This window comes from Diplotaxodon limnothrissa, linkage group LG11 (genome assembly GCF_057381915.1).
Source record: "Diplotaxodon limnothrissa isolate DT_005_m linkage group LG11, D_limnothrissa_male_GT1.1, whole genome shotgun sequence".
NCBI classification, from domain to species: domain Eukaryota; kingdom Metazoa; phylum Chordata; class Actinopteri; order Cichliformes; family Cichlidae; genus Diplotaxodon; species Diplotaxodon limnothrissa.
The window spans coordinates 8,327,077-8,343,809 of NC_140606.1; the positions used below are offsets into that span (position 1 = coordinate 8,327,077).

General features: G+C 43.1%; 1 protein-coding gene across 2 annotated transcripts; it reads right to left on the minus strand.

The window, feature by feature from the left end:
* Positions 1 to 16,622, minus strand: LOC146622268 (grainyhead-like protein 2 homolog). 2 transcript variants are annotated; one of them, XM_085365016.1, is made up of 16 exons: positions 16,609 to 16,622; positions 15,914 to 16,079; positions 15,721 to 15,834; positions 15,185 to 15,625; positions 14,979 to 15,034; positions 12,631 to 12,889; positions 12,430 to 12,541; positions 10,334 to 10,425; positions 2,185 to 2,346; positions 2,018 to 2,075; positions 1,664 to 1,800; positions 1,474 to 1,511; positions 1,158 to 1,249; positions 986 to 1,071; positions 450 to 514; positions 1 to 115 (listed from the first exon to the last, which is right to left on the minus strand). In XM_085365016.1, the coding sequence occupies exons 1-16, from the start codon at positions 16,620 to 16,622 to the stop codon at positions 1 to 3; spliced, it is 2,007 nt and encodes a 668-aa protein (XP_085221142.1). The 2 variants fall into 2 exon arrangements, with proteins under 2 accessions (XP_085221142.1, XP_085221143.1); XM_085365017.1 differs by lacking the exon at positions 15,721 to 15,834 and having other exon boundaries at positions 15,893 to 16,079.
* Positions 16,623 to 16,733: the final 111 nt, after the last annotated feature.

Below are 16,733 nucleotides of genomic sequence, written 5' to 3' on the forward strand. Positions count from 1 at the left end.
TCAGATCTCCGACAGAGTCACACGCCAGGAGTCTGCTGAGCTCTCGATAGCCAGGATGAAGGTGTCCTCATTGGAGTATTGCTGGATGATGTTGTCATCCATGTTCACCAGGAGCCTGGGAAAGACAGTAAACACATTTAACGGTAATAACTGATCTGGTCAGCTCATGTCTCTATTGCAAATTGATTTCTACATACATGATCCCTCGGCTGTTCTTCACACGGCTTCCCTACAACTTCATTTAATTTCAAAGTTTTGTCCTGAAGTTTGGTTTATGCTAAAATATGCCTTCTAAATGTAAGACGGGCATATTTATTCATCTCTTCTTCTCCTCGTTAGCAAGGGTTACTGACACTGGTTGGCATGTAAAGCTACCTTAAGCCAACAAGCAAACAGACATGGAAGCAAGTGAAAAGCAGAAGAAACTGTTTTTATTGAGTTGGACTCACCCTTTTTTGCTTTTTTGGTAAACCTTGGCTATCTTTTCAACAGGCACTGCATATTTCTCAGAGATCTGTGAAGACAAAGTAGATGTTAACAAAACTGAATCTCTCTCTCTCTCCCCATTTATACATGCATGAATTCAATTCTTGCGACTATTCCGGTTTCAGAAAAGTGTAAGATGTAAGAAGGATCAGAAATAACTACTTCTCACATCTTCAGTCTCAGAAAACACTTTCCTGATGAGTTTATGGTCTCAATCCCTAGTTTCACATCTTAAAGCGAAGAACATTACTAGCCAAAAGGAGGATAAAGCACAGGTCTATCTTGCGACTGTTGGATCCACTGCTCATTTTGTGACGTCTGGTTTGAAGAAGCTAACAAGGTAACAACCAAGATGCTCCAGATGATGCTTCAAAAACAGGGCTTTGCAAACCAACAGGTCACATTAGCTTTGACCCATCTACAAACCGTTTGGCAGTGAACTATTGGTTTGTAGAAGTAATGACTTCTGTTTTGTAAGCAATGTATTCTCAGTACTCACAGCCTCCATCAGAGCTTTGAGGGTTGGGCTGCGCAGCATCAGAGCATCAAACACTTCATCACACTCCTTCCTCACATATAGTAGAACTGGAAAAGTCAAGGTATAGGAAGACAATATTAGGTCAAACCACGACACCAACAAGGACAAGAACTCTTAATGAGAAATAAGTTACCTTTTCTTTCTGGTTCCACTCTGGACTTCTTTAGTGCAGGTGGACAGAGGTCTTCCTGGCCAACACATGAAACCCTCTTCATTAAAACACCTCTGATGAACACACATGCAGAAACACGTGTCATTTTATGGGAATGCTCTTGGTTCCCTGACATGTAACAGTTTGTTTCTTCTAAGGTAGAAACAAGGATAAAAACAAAATTAGCCTTTGTCCAACCTTCTGTAATCTTCTCACCATGGAGAGACCCTCAACAATAAACTCAAGGTCTAAGCGTGTGGAGCAGTGTGCACTAACACAAAGCCACTGTGGGACTCACCCATTTCGATCAACTTCTTCAGTGTTGAAAGCAAACACCTGCAAACAAAATAAAATAAAAAAATAAAAAAAAAACCATTATGTCAATTCTGTCTTCACTAAAATGTCAAAACGAATGTGTGTGTGTGTGTGTGTGTGTGTGTGTGTGTGTGTGTGTGTGTGTGTGTATTGGAAAGAGCGTGGTCCCTCACCTGCCCCGCTCTCTGCAGGTTTCCAAAGTGGACGTCTGGAATGAAGAGAACGGGCTGGGAGTCCAGGTCTCCAATGCTTTTGAACAGTGCACTTTCAGCCCTCTTTATCGTGGTCAACCCCGAGCTGCCATTTTTCCCTAATCCAGAGGCAGTGTGAACTTAACATCTGTTGCCAAGCGACAACTTCAAGTACAGAATTGATTACATTTGCAAACCTTTTTAAGTCTCAGTGTCCTAAGGTCAAGGATTTGTAACCTTGTTTCAGTGGATTTTAAAACAATATGAACAATTTTATTTCTGTAAATAAATTGTAATCACGTCTTAGCAACAAACAAAACCAAAAAAAGGTTTCACCTTTCATACTCTTCCTGAGCTGCTTTTTTTCCTCGTCGCGAAGCTTCCTCTCAGCACCCTGCAAACAGAAAAAAATGTCAGAATATGTTAAAAACAGGTTAAAAAGGTTTATCCAATTCCATGTTATTAGCTCACCGTTGAGCACATGTGCTAGCAGGCTTCTTTACCTTGTCACAGAAGACCTTAATCTGAGTATAGGCTCTGTGGATTGGCCTGCTGCCACAGCCGTTGTTGTAGCTGTACGTGTCGATCTGAATAATCATAGGCATCCCCTTCACACCCTTCTGAGAGGAGAAGTCTGTGCTCAGACAGTTCACAGAGATAAAGACCTAGGAAGCAACAAAAAAAGAAATAAAAACAAAACATTCAGTTTTTTTAATTTTGTGACTTAAACTGAAGCAGAGATGATGATCATATAACATTGCTAAATCCATGCCATGCAGGGCAGGAACAAGAAGCAAGAACACCCAGACCTCCCTCTCCCCACCTTCTCCAGCTCATCTGGGAAAACATGTTCCCAGGCCAGCTGAGAGATGCAATCTCTTCAGGGTGTCATGAGTCTGCCCAGGAGGCCTTTGTCTAGTGAGACATGCCCAAAACAACTCACACAAAAGGCATCCTTGTCAGATGCCCAATCACCTTGATTTGCTCTTTTTGATGCAGAGGAGCAGCTCTACTCTGAGCACCTCTCAAATGACTACACTCTTCACCCTATCTCAAAGGGAGAGGCCAGCCACCCTTCAGAGAAATCTCATTTCCACTGCTTGTATCCGCGACCTAATTTTTTTGGTCACTACACAGAACTCATTATCATAGGTGAGGACAGTAACGTAGACTGACAGCTTCGCTCTGACGTTTCGCTCTGTCTTTAACACAACGGGACAAGGCAATATCTGCAACACTGCAGCCGCTGCCCCAATCTGTCTGTCTGTCTCCCACTCCCTTGTCCCCTCCCTCGTGAACAAGACCCCAAGTTACTTAAACTCCTCCACTTGGGGCAAAAACTCATCCCTGACCCAAAGAGGACACTCCTCACTTTTCTGGCAGAGAAAGTATCCAATTAGTAGGGGTGCAACAATACACAAAATTCACGGTTCGGTTCGATACTTTGGTGTCACGGTTCGATATTTTTTCGATACAAAAAAAATGTTCATGCCTTTTTAATTTGTCATTTATTAAATTTTCACGGCACATTCCGCACCACATCTCTGTGCGTTCATCATTTGTTTGAAGCCAGCTCACCTCCTGCAACTACTTTTCCGAGAATACATGCTTCTTTTGTGGTTCGGACTCCTTCTGACATTTCTTTGGAGGTGGAGGAACATCACAGTAATTGCTTAAAGGAGCTTGCTTCTTCGACATCTTTAAGAGTTCTAAACAAATGTCTGTCCTCCTCCTGAAAATCTTATTTATTTATTTATTAACCTTTATTTAACCAGGAAGATCCCATTGAGATTAAAAACCTCTTTTTCAAGGGAGACCTGGCCAAGATAGGCAGCAGCAGATGTCTCACAGTTACAGAAATTACTCAAACACAGGCAGCAACAACACACATGCAACAATAAGTGAAAGAATACAAATAAAATAAAAATAAAATTCAATAAAATTCAAATAAAATAAAAAGTCAGTTAAAATGACAATCAATCTAATTGAAACAGTTGCATGTTATGGACTTGGCCTCAAGGATTCGTAGTTTAGATTTAAAATCACTTAATGAAATGAATTCAGTCATTTTCCATTCCTTCTGCAGTTTGTTCCAGGCCGAGGGTGCTAAATGGACAAAAGCTCTTTTACCAAGTTCAGTTCGGGCAAATGGAACAGAAAGCAACAAGTAACCATGCGGACGAAGAGAATACCGACCAGCATGTTTCATTACAAGCAGGGAACATATATAAGAAGGCAGCAACCCAAGTATCGCCTTATATATAAAACTGTATAAATGAGAGTTCCTCCGACTTACCAAAGCAGGCCATCCTACCTGAGAGTATAACTCACAGTGGTGAGTCTGAAATTTACAGTTAGTGATGAACCTCAGAGAAGCATGATACACAGAATCAACCATTCGAAGACATTGAGCAGAAGCATTCATATATAGAATATCACCATAATCCAGCACAGGCAAGAATGTTGCAGCAACAAGCCGCTTCTTTGTATTAAAAGAGAAACACAACTTATTTTGAAAATAAAATCTCAGTTTTAACTTCAGGTTTTTCACAAGATTCTCTACATGTGGTTTGAAGGTAAGCGAGTCATCAATTAAGATTCCCAGATATTTATAGGTGTGAACCAACTCTATTTTATTACCTTCAAGAGTGGTTACTGATGGGATTGTTTGGGCTCGTCTCCTTGATTTAGAAAACAACATGAGCTTTGTTTTGTCTGCGTTGAGAACAAGTTTAAGCTGATGTAATGAGTGCTGGACAGCAGAAAAGGCTTTCTGCAAGGAGTCGATGGCTTGGACAAGAGTTGAACCACAGCTGTAAATAACTGTATCATCAGCATAGAAGTGCTGATGATACAGCACTTCTATGCTGATGTATGCAAACACGCGTTGCAACTTCATATCTTGTGCCCGTTTTTTATTTTGACAGCGAATGCGCACCTGCGGACCACTTATGTGCAGCCCTGGTTATTTAGCTCGTCATATTGCAGACACAGAAATTCTTTTGTCCATGAAACCATAAAGCTGCACTTTCTTTTTGCCTTATAGTCTGATTTGTCATAACTTTTCCGTTTTGTGGTAAGCTTTTCTTTGGCTGTCACTTCTTCACCCTGACCTGTCTTATTTGGCTCAGCAGAACTAAAATATTGTGGCGAGCTCAGACAAGGAGGAGACGGAGGTATCGTTTGGTCTTGCTTCCCGTGAGCTAGCCAGGGAGCACAGCCGTTTATTGACATCTGCAGAAGAACACTGCCGCTAGCTAACTGCTCAGCGCGGCAACAGCACAGCAACAACAACAACAACACCACCACCACACAGGGCGCCCTCTGACCCCGGAAGGACACACCGTCGCAGTGAGAGGGCGTCACCCGTCACTATGGCAACATAAACAAAACATAACTGTACAAACAGAACCCCGAACAGCCCTGACCCGCTACATAGCCCCCAACTAAGGGGTCAGTCGTCCCCGACGACCCCATTACCCCACACAAAGTCCTGCAAATGTCCAGGTGCCTTCTTTTGGCGCACCGGCCGGTCACAACCGGCGGGGGAAAAGTCACTCGGGTCAGAACATGGGGTGCCACCATCATCCCACTTCTGACACCAATGTGGCGAGCTCAGACAAGGAGGAGACGGAGGTATCGTTTGGTCTTGCTTCCCGTGAGCTAGCCAGGGAGCACAGCCGTTTATTGACATCTGCAGAAGAACACTGCCGCTAGCTAACTGCTCAGCGGAAACAGCACAGCAGCAACAACAACAACACCACCACCACACAGGGCGCCCTCTGACCCCGGAAGGACACACCGTCGCAGCGAGAGGGCGTCAACCGTCACTACGGCAACATAAACAAAACATAACTGTACAAACAGAACCCTGAACAGCCCTGACCCTCTACATAGCCCCCACCTAAGGGGTCAGTCGTCCCCGACGACCTCATTACCCCACACAAAGTCCTGCAAATGTCCAGGTGCCTTCTTTTGGCGCACCGGCCGGTCACGACCGGCGGGGGGGGGGGGGGGAAGTCACTCGGGTCAGAACATGGGGTGCCACCATCATCCCACTTCTGACACCAATGTGGCGAGCTCAGACAAGGAGGAGACGGAGGTATCGTTTGTCTTGCTTCCCGTGAGCTAGCCAGGGAGCACAGCCGTTTATTGACATCTGCAGAAGAACACTGCCGCTAGCTAACTGCTCAGCGGCAACAGCACAGCAGCAACAACAACAACACCACCACCACACAGGGCGCCCTCTGACCCCGGAAGGACACACCGTCGCAGCGAGAGGGCGTCAACCGTCACTACGGCAACATAAACAAAACATAACTGTACAAACAGAACCCCGAACAGCCCTGACCCGCTACAATATATATCCTGCTGCTTTTACACACGCACTCACATAAGCTCAGCGATTCTCTGCGCAATCAACCTCTCACATGTTTAAGCTTGCTGCGGGAGATTTCACTTGTCATGTTTGCATAGTAAGCTAACGATTGATAAGACGATGTCAGAGGAATTGGTGCACAAATTATCATCATTCACCAATCAGTGCTGTCGCTCTCTATACACAGTTCGTGCGATTGCAAAGTGAAAGCAAAAAACAAGCGCAAATTCAAACGGGATTTCAATATGTCACATATTGACAGTGGCTCACCGATGCCAATGACATAATTACCCAGCTACATTTCCGAAAGAATGCAAAAGCATTGACATATATTTTTCCTTCCTATGATAGGCAGACGGGCAGGGCAGAGATAGATTTTGGTAGCCCGACTGGAAAAATCGCTAGCCCGGGCAGGCGATTTTGCGAGCCCTGTATCTGATTGAGGAATCGCTCATCTTTGGAAAACAGACTTTATTACAGAGAAATGTCTCTTTCCAAAATAAAAGCTATACTATACGCTTCTTCTGGGCTATATTCTCAGCAGCATATTAAACATATCAGGTCCCCATAAGAAGAATCATGTGCTAACCGCTGTCTAAATGACTCGGGTAAAGGGTAAAGTTTGTAGCATGCGTGCTTGTCGTTTTTGTCTGCTTCCACTTGTCTTTGCACTAGGGTGATGTCGGTGTAAATGTGCTGTCATATTTGTTGTGTTCCCACTAGTGCTGTCAGCATTAATCTCTGTTAACGAGCTACTGCGGGTGGCCCGGGGCTGGACGGCCAACACGTTAACGAGCTAACTGCGCTAACACACTAGCTCCCACCCATGTAATTGAGCATTGCGTGGCACATCCAATATACTGTTTTACTTTAGTCCATGGCGCTTACCTTCAGGGTCATACGTCACATGAAACCCAAAATAGTTCCAAACGCCAGATCTGAATGAGGGTGGGGGAGGTTCAATTTGCCATGTTGCAAGGAGAGCTTAACTTCTGTCTCAGTGAATCTGCGTTCGACTACTCCGCCTAAGCTGCACTGTCGAGCGCAGATCCACTGAGCGCTCAACACAGACAGCATCGTCAGAAGGAAAGTTGATAAAATAAATTAAAAATTTATTTTTTGTATTGTTTGATACATATGCATACTGAACCGAAAGCACTGTATCGAACGGTTCAATATCGATACGAGTATCGTTGCACCCCTACCAATTAGGCACAATTTTTAGGGCCAAATATAACAACCTCAGTTTTGTCTGAAATTGAGAGAAAAAAATTACAGGACATATGGGTCTTTATGTCTTTTAGACAAGCCAGCCTGTACTTTCATCAATTGATTTTTGTCATCTGGCTGTTGTCATAGATAGATATAACTGGGTATTATCTGTATAGCAATGAAAGAGATATGCTAATAATAATAAAATGGCCAGCAAGTCAGGCCTCATACCAGCATGGGTATTCTATTTAGAACATATTCTTTCTATTATAGTCCTGAGTTGATGTCAGGTTGAATACAAATTTCAATATAATCAACTTCTACAAGCAGAGCATAAAGTACATGCCGCACAGCTTATGGGCACTAGCTGCTGCACCAAAGTTTCCAGAAACTGGCCAATCAGAACAATGTGGGATCTTAGGGAGGGGTCCCTAAAGAGGCAGGCATAAAAATGGTGCATTTCAAATAAGAAAATCTTTGTTACAGAATTCCATTTCACTTTTGTAAACACCTGTAAAGCAATAAACAGCAACTTGCTATTAACTAAAAGGTATTCCTGCATTAGTTTAACCATAAGAGCCCGTTATTAGTCAATATGTTTTCTAATGAAGCTGTATCTGACTCACAAACTGTGTGGTAATGATAGAAAGTTTAGAGGATCCATGAATCACAACAGCAGCAGTTCACAGGCCACAACAACTCATAAGCCTCCTTCAAATTCGCATGTGTCAAGTAAAAACACTTCAAAGACACAGAGGTACAAGAATGTGGGATTTTATATAAAGAAATCAACTGTTTAATATTGTTTCAGAACCGCGAGTGTCCCAGATTTCAGAAATATATGGCTCTTCTCCACCCATTCCTCTTTCCCAGAGCTAAAGTAATTGGGCATAGCTGCAGATCTGCAGGTTATTAAAAGCTTGTGAAAAGAATTCACAAAATGTCACCCAAGTAACAGCACCATCCTACCACTATTTTAATCATTTAGTGTGCTCTTTAAGCAATAATACATGTCATTATCTTAACACATTTAATTGCACAATGGAACAGATTCTCATGATTGGTGCCAAATCATCCAAACGGACAGAATTTCCACATGAATCTCCCAGCTAAACAGGACGGGCAGCTTCAGCAACAGGTCGGCAGAGACTGATCACAGTGGATTCATAACTGCGGCTAAACACCAATTTTCCCACTACGCAGCATCAACAGCATCGTGTCTGAACCTGCAGAGGTGAGGGCTGATTGCTGGAAAAGCCTGGAGCACAAATGAGCCTCCTACACACCTCCACAAATCCACACCTCCACAGACCCAAGCCATTTCAATTTTCTCCACAAGCGCTGGACGCATTGCTGCTAGCAGCGTGTGTATGTGTGCGTGGGAGGCTTGTTGTGTTTGCGCGATCCGCATGTGTAAGCGTACCTTCCTAAAAAAAGGGGGGGGGGGGGTGGAAACAAAGTTCACAAGGGCACTGCAGAGTGGCTGTTTAGTGCCATCCGCTCAACCAGCACAAACAAACACGAAAACAAGAGTTGTGTGCAGCAGGAAGCCACTCATCTCCCGCCCAAACCAACACATTTCACACTCTGTTACAAGGAGGTTGCCAACTGTTACCTGGCAACAGCCAAAGCATGCAGAAACAAAACATAACGTGTCCACCAAATAAAAAAAGTATAGATATATTTATTTCATCTAAACTGGTGTCAAATTAGCAGTGGAGAGCTACATTTCTAAAAAGAAAAAAAAAGATTATAGGAGTGACACGAGGCTTCACATTTCCTCACAGTAACCCTATTGTTTTGTCCTCAACCTTTTCCACCTCATTTCCCCTGGGGGGTGGGGTCTGGCCTCATACTGGAGGCTTGTGAGTCAGAGTGCAGCAGAAAGGGTGAGAACCACTTGGCTCACATCTTACAGCACAGCCACACAGTGTAATCAGTGCTTCTAATGACCTAATTGATATTTAGTAGGACAAATTGTATTCATTAGACAAAGCAGATCATATGCAAAACCCAGAAGAAGGGATTATTACAAACTGTGAATGATGACGAAGGGAGGATATCGTCACAGTTAAAAGCTAAATCCTCAGTGCTCTCACTTTCAAAATACCTACCACCTCTAAACAAGAGGCCAGACTACAGGATCATCCATGCTTTGAATATACATACTGGCAAAAATCCAAACATGCTGGTTACATTATTTATTTGTTTAACATGCATGAAGGTGCTACCATGGAATTTTGGCCAGAGCTTGAGAGAAAAGTTCAACCTCACAGGGACTTCCTTGAGTTTCACTCACATTAAAAGGACTAAGATTCCTCTAATTTTGCACCTGTAGTATGTAGCCTGACATAAAAGTGATTTAACTACTAATAATAAAAGGTGCCATCCGAGACAGTCACTTCCCTTTCTGTAAGACTAATGGTACACAGTGGTACACGATTGTGGTCAGGTGTACAATCACACACACACCGCTCGATGCAGTACCGTCACAGTACCGCCTGAACACACATTTAAAGCAATTACGGTTTGTGAAAAGCGTGTGCGCCACACAGTAAATATTTATCCACAAACCAGCAAAACGGCAATTACCCGTCTGTCAGCGAGGCAGTTTGAGAAGTTCCCGTTAAAACTGGAGCTGAATGGGAGCCCCAGGGCTCAAAACACCTTAGGGTGGACTCATTCTTTAGTGTGTTTGTGGGTGTGTTTACACGCTGTGTGCAATTTGTCTTCATCCAACTAACCGACGTCACTGCGTAGAAACCTGAGCAGGGTTGTTTTCAAGGGTTTGTTGCCCTGTACCCGGCGTCTCTGCAGCCCCAAATAACCTGACACAAAGCAGGAGACACGCCTCCCGTCATCGGGGCCAGTCATACGATCCCTCAACTAGAGTGAGAGTATGAGGTATAAACAGTCCACTGACGCGGTTCAGCACAGACCAGGAGTCCTAAAGACAAAAACTTGCGCTTTTATTAAGCAATCCTCCCCACACAGGGCTAAGAGTTTACGTCGTCTGACCTGTTCAGCTTCCATGGTGTGACACATACAGCCCCCCCCCTCACCTTGGCTTCTTCACTGACATCCCATGTGAAAGACACAGCATTGTAGGCAATTTCCTCCACGTTCCCGATGTTGAAGCTCTCCTTGTAGTCAGCTGAAGGCAAACGGAGGAAACAGGAGAAGTTTGGCGTCAGATCTGTTAACATTTTGCCTGTCTGGAGGCACATTTTCTTTTTTGTGTATGAATTTTTCAAAACATAGTTGCATAACAAAAACAACTATACATTTATCTTTGTATCTTGCTATATATCTCTATATAATAGAGAGAGAGAGACCCTCCTCTTCGCAGATCCTCTCCAAGTCATTAATGTTTCATGCCTCATGTTTGGCAACTGGAACCTTCAGCTACCTCCACAGATTTTCTATAGGATTAAGGTCTGGACACTGACTCGACCACTCCAAGACCTTAACATGCCTCTTCTTGAGCCAATCCTTTGTTGCCTTTCGTGTTTTGGATCATTGTCATGCTGGAATACCCACCCACCCCATTTTCAATGTCCTGGCTGAGGGAAGGAGGTTCTCACCCAAGACAGTACGTGTCCCCATCTCTCCTCCTTTGATCCAGTCTCTTTGGCAGAAAAAACACCCCCAAAGCATAATGTTTCCACCTCCATGTTTGATGGCGGGGACGGTGTTCTTGGAGTCGTAAGCCACATTCTTTCTCCTAAAACATGGCGAGTTAAGTTGATGCCAAATAGGTCTCATCTGACCACAACACTTTACCCAGTCCTCCTCTGAATCATTGAGATGTTCAGTGGTCTGTACATGTTCTTTCCAACTGTTTTCTTGGTGACTGGGTTTCCAGCTGCCTTGAGATCATTGACAAGTTCCTCCCGAGTAGTTCTGGGTTGGTTCCACAGTGTTCTCATTATCACTGAAACTCGATGAGGTGAGCTCTTGCGTGGAGCTCCGGACCGAGGGAGATTGGCAGTTATTTTATGGTTCTTCCATCTGCGAATAATCGCACCAACGGTCGTCACCTTCTCCCCCAGCTGCTTGGCGATGGTCTTGTAGCCCATTCCAGCCTTGTGTAGCTCCACAGTCTCGTTCCTGACATCCTCAGAAAGCTCTTTGGTCCTGGCTATGGTGCAGAGTTTGGAATCTGGATGGATTGATTGCTTCTATGGACAGTTATCTTTTATACAGGTAACAAATTAAGAAGGCTCCCAATGTCAGCTCGTTACCTGGATAAAATATACCTGGGAGCCAGAAATCTTGCTGATTGATGGTGAGCAAATACTTATTTCATTCATGAACATTTGAATATTTCTTTTTTATTATTGTTCTGTCTCTCACTGTTCAAATAAACCTACCGCTGAAACTATAGACTTATCTTTTCTTTGTTAGTGGGCAAAGCTACAAAATCAGTAGAGGTTCAAATAATTTGTTCCCTGACTGAGTGTCAACTAAATTTTTGATTGTTCATACTGATCCAAGAACTCATAAAGACATACAGTATACTTATTTAGTAAGTGGTTGAGGCAGTGATCATTTCCCAAACTAGGAAACTGCTCCCTCTGAGTCAGAACAACAATAACAGTTAACATTCCACCGTTTCTCTCCTACAGTAGCATTTTGTCTTTAAATCCCATTACAGGCAGCATGTCTATTTCATTATCTCATATTTTCAACAGTTCACAACACTCCACCATTAACTCCAAATACACTGCCTTAATTTTCACTCTCCCACCTTGTCTGTGGCAAGTTCATGCCAATACTTGCCATGAAAATTCACCAGAGTTTATGACACCTGGTTCATTCCTTTCGGTTTTAAGCCACAGGCTGGGGCACGTCTTTTGCTGAACGCACATGATATGGCTACAATCCAAGCCCCCACCTATTTCTCCTGTTAACGTCTATGCAAACATAGACCCATAAGCGTCTTTCCACAGCACTCCTGTGGGAATTCAGGCTTGACTGTTATTCAAATTATATCAGGTTTCAGCTCTGGATATGTGACAGGATTCTCCTGGAGCCTCCTGTAAGACTGCCACCTACTTAGTCTCTCCTTAAATGGTTTTGTGAGGTTTAGGTGAAAATATCTAGTAGTCCCCATCTACACCATTATTGTACAGGTAGTGAGGACAGAACGTCTTACCGATGTCCAGCACTCTCTGCTTGGCAGTGTGCTGCCTTGAGTGCCAGTATTTCCAATTCTTCAGCTGCTCATCTCTGCCCTTGTCGTCCCCAAAGACAACCATGATAACACTCTACAGGAAAATATGAAGTAGAATAAGGTCAAATATTTCACACTACTGAGTGATCAAGTCCTCAGCCTCCTCCATCTTCCCTCACTCACCTGTACAATACTGTTCTGTGGCAGCTCAGAGCCTCCCACGGTGCACTGATCACTCCTGGATAGACTCCTATCAGCTCCATGGGATGATGTCACTCCAGTCACTCCGACTTTCCCTCTGGGCTGATGCAGGGATGATCTGAAGCCGGCCGCAGAGAGCGTCAAAGGGTAGAACTGGCCGCGGTTCAAGTAGGCCATGGGTCCTTCTCCTTGGCGTGGCCGGAGAGATAACGTGGCCTCCAGGTTGTACCGGAAGCTGTCACTGTAAGGACATAATGGGCTCCATAACTGCCATTGGTAAGATGACTACTAAAACAATGACAGGTGAAAGTAAAATATAAAACTGAATGTTATTAAATATAGCCTTATACACTCTTCATAATATATAGTTTAGGCTTTGAAGTCTAAATCCTGTGTGTGCCAATAAGGAAACTGGACTACAGTCATTGAACTCTTGCAATCCTTGACAATATTAATATTTGATAAAAATTAATGACTTAAGACAATCTTTTAAAATGAAGGACATCCTAATCTAAAAATCAAATTATATACCAGCTTCTTTCATTTTAGAAAAACTCTTTAAGTTGATGCTTGTGCACTAGAAAAACTCTATTCCTGTCATATTATCAAATTAAAGCAATCACAGCCAAATGGAGGAACTTGTTAAAACTTTAAAACTTTTACTCTAGGAGAGCAGATTAATGCTGGTGTATGTGACTCAGTAAAAGAGGTCAAGCAACAGCAGATAGTCAGCATCACCTTTGACATACTAAACACATTACTGTCCAGAGGTAAATACTTAAATCAACATTTTAATCGTGGGGGGGGGGGGGGGGGGGTGAAATGAGCAGATAAGAAGATTGCGAGGAACTCTTTAAAGACACTTATGACTCTAAACAAACTTGAGCCCAACATACACTCAACAAAAACTTTATTACTAGTGTCCCTTTTGCTTTCAGAACTGTGTTAATTCTTCATAGTGTAGATTAAACAAAGTGCTGGAAAATTTCCTCAGAGACTTTTTTTTTCCACATTGCCATGACATGCCGTGATTTCCGGGGCTGCACATCCACGATGAACATCTCCAGTTCTACCCAAAGTTGCTCCACTGGATTGAGATCTGATAATTGCGGACACGAGTACAGTGAACTCATTGCCATGTTCAAGAAGCCGCTTTGAGATGCTTTGAGTTTTTTGACATCATTATCCTGCAGGAAGCAGCCATGAGAAGATGGTACACTGTGGTCAAAGGGATGGAGGTAGACAGCAACAACACTCAGGTAGTGCTGTGGAGTGTAAGCGACACTGTTGGCACTAAGGCATCTGCAGTGCAAAGAAAATATCTCCCACGCCGTCACACCACCACCAGCCTGAACCGTTGATTCAGTGCAGGATGGATCCATGCTTTCATGTTGTTTAAATTAGGTCTTAACCATCCACCTATTGGAGCCAAAATCATCAAAATCATCCAACCACGCAATGTTTTTTCCAATCCTCTATTGTCCAATTTTGATTCCTACTGTCTTCTTCTTAGCGGGCAGAGCAGCTGTAGCCACAGCACACTGAACCACAGTTCAGTGTGTTGTGTGTTCAGAGATGCTCTTCTTTTTTGGAACAAGTGGTTATTTGAGTTACTGCTGCCTTCCTATCATTTCAAGGCAGTCTAGCCATTCTCCTCCAACCTCTGTCACTTAAATCACCTTTCTTCTTCATTCTGATGCTTAACTTGAACTTCAGCAATTCATCTTGACCATGTCTGCTTGTCTGAATGCATCCAGTTGCTGCCAAGTGATTGGCTGATCAGATCATATTGTGTTAACAAGCAATTGAACATTGCATTGCATTTTGTACCAAACAGCGTGGCCAGTGAGTGTGTGTCTGGGCCGCATAGATTCATTGAAACACACCGAAACCCTGGTTAACCTTAAAAAACACACATTGCAGTTTCTTTAGACTTAAACCCCCACATACACCATTCTTCCAAAGCACTGAATGAGGGTTAATCCAATGCTGAAAATAGTTCCATAAGTTCCGCCTGCAGTGTCATGTTAAGGAAACTGTGACTGACTTTACAGGTTTTATTTTGTTTATAATGTTTTGCATGTTTTGATTTGATAGCTTTACGCAGGATGCCCTTCGTGATGCAATGAATGTGGTTGCAGCTTCACAGAACAATCACAGTAAATGGGGAAACTTAAACGGTGTTTATGTTTTTTCCCCACATGAGATTTGTTGGCAATTTTTTTTTTAAAAAGCACCTAAAATTCATAGTCATTCTTTTCTCAGGATAAGATGTGTGCACATAAATGTTATTCTAATTTTTTGTAGTATCGCCATGTTTTTAAACTTACGCTGGTAGACTGTGGTGAAATTCATCGACTCCCGAGGAAGAATTTTTATGGTACATCTGTAAAAGAAGATACTAATGAGCAAACTATTCATGTAAAAAGAAATAATAATGAAAAAGGAGTTTGTATCAAATAAAAAAAAAAATCTTATCAGTATCAACAAAACTTCTATAGCAACAACCAACAATTCTATTCAGATTAGGTCTGACCTCTTTTTCCACTGGCTCCTCATACGTGCTGTCCAGACTGCTCCTCTGTTCGTCTTTCAAATAGCCAGTGAGGGACATATCATAACAGCTTTGCTCATACAGCCTCCTTATTTGGTCTCTAGGCTCTTTTTGGCAGGTGCCACCAGAAAATGAAAGTGGCATGGGGGCCTGGCTTTCTGTCTTGACCAGAGCAAGAGGTCCATTCTCTCCACCTTTACCATCTCCTTCTCTAGAATCTCCTGCGTGGCTTTCAGCTCCATATTTGTAGCCCTGCTGGTGCTCAGTGGTTGTGCTGTTGTTTAAAGAGAGGTTAACAGGCAGTGACACCATAGCTTGAAGCTGGTGACCCACCATGTCCAACTTTCCGCAGTTGCTGTGCCCATGAGCAGAAGGCTCTGTGGGCTTAATGGCACTGGGTGTATACCTCTTCTCTCTGGGAACCTGAAAGGATTATGACAAGTCCAGAAGCAATTCAGACCTAAAATAAATCAGATCATTGTATCTGGCAATGTCCTTTATTATTCTTTGTTTCATACCTTATAGTAGTCATACAGCACCCCTAGAGCTGCTGGACTGTTCTCATCTCCATTGATGTTCATCATGGCCTTTGAGGCAGCTGTCAGTGGGTTCTCCAGGAAGATTTTCCATGCCTAAAATAAATCAGATAATTATAAGTGGCAATATCCTTTATTCTTCTTTGTTTCATACCTTATAGTAGTCATACAGCACCCCTAGAGCTGCTGGACTGTCCTCATCTCCATTGATGTTCATCATGGCCTTTGAGGCTTCTGTCAGTGGGTTCTCCAGGAAGGTTTTCCATGCCTCATCCTCACTGCCGAGCGGTTTGCGATGGGCCACCGACACTTCGTTTGGTACCACCACCACCAGCCTTTTGCTGGGAACGACCGATGGGAAAAGACAGAGAGGCATGTTATTACTACAAAGTCATTCTTTCATTAACAGAAGCCAGTGCCAAGCCACTAAAAATGCCCCAGGCTGTTTCTCACCAGACTTCACTCAAATTGCCTGCTCCATGTGGAGCATGTTTATTTAAGTCCACTTTTGCTGGTATATCTTTAAAAATGAACCAGTGGAAATGAAGTCATTCAGAGATATTGGCATGAAGATAAATTTCGTCTGACATCGTGGTAGTTCTTAATTTTCAAATTTTTGTGAAATCTTTCATAATAATGAAAGCATAAACGAAACCAGTAACGTTTATGTGCAGGTACGTGAACGGTAATTAACTCATTCTAAAATAAATTATATTAGTTTAGTTTAGTAATTTGTGTCCCTGGGGGTGTTTATATAGCATAGGCTCCAGTGCACATCTACTGATAGCAAGAAGACAAAAAATATATCTAAAAGGAACTGGACTAAAACTGACAGAAGTTATTATCAGTGATGCTAAAACTTTCTCTTACCTGTCCAGGTCCATGTTGCTTCAAGTCCCTGCTGTTTTCTAGGATTGCTAGAGAAACTGGACTTTCAAGTTAGTGCAGGTAAGTTTGTGTGGGAAACTGCAAAAATGAGCCCGGGAAAGGCTGGC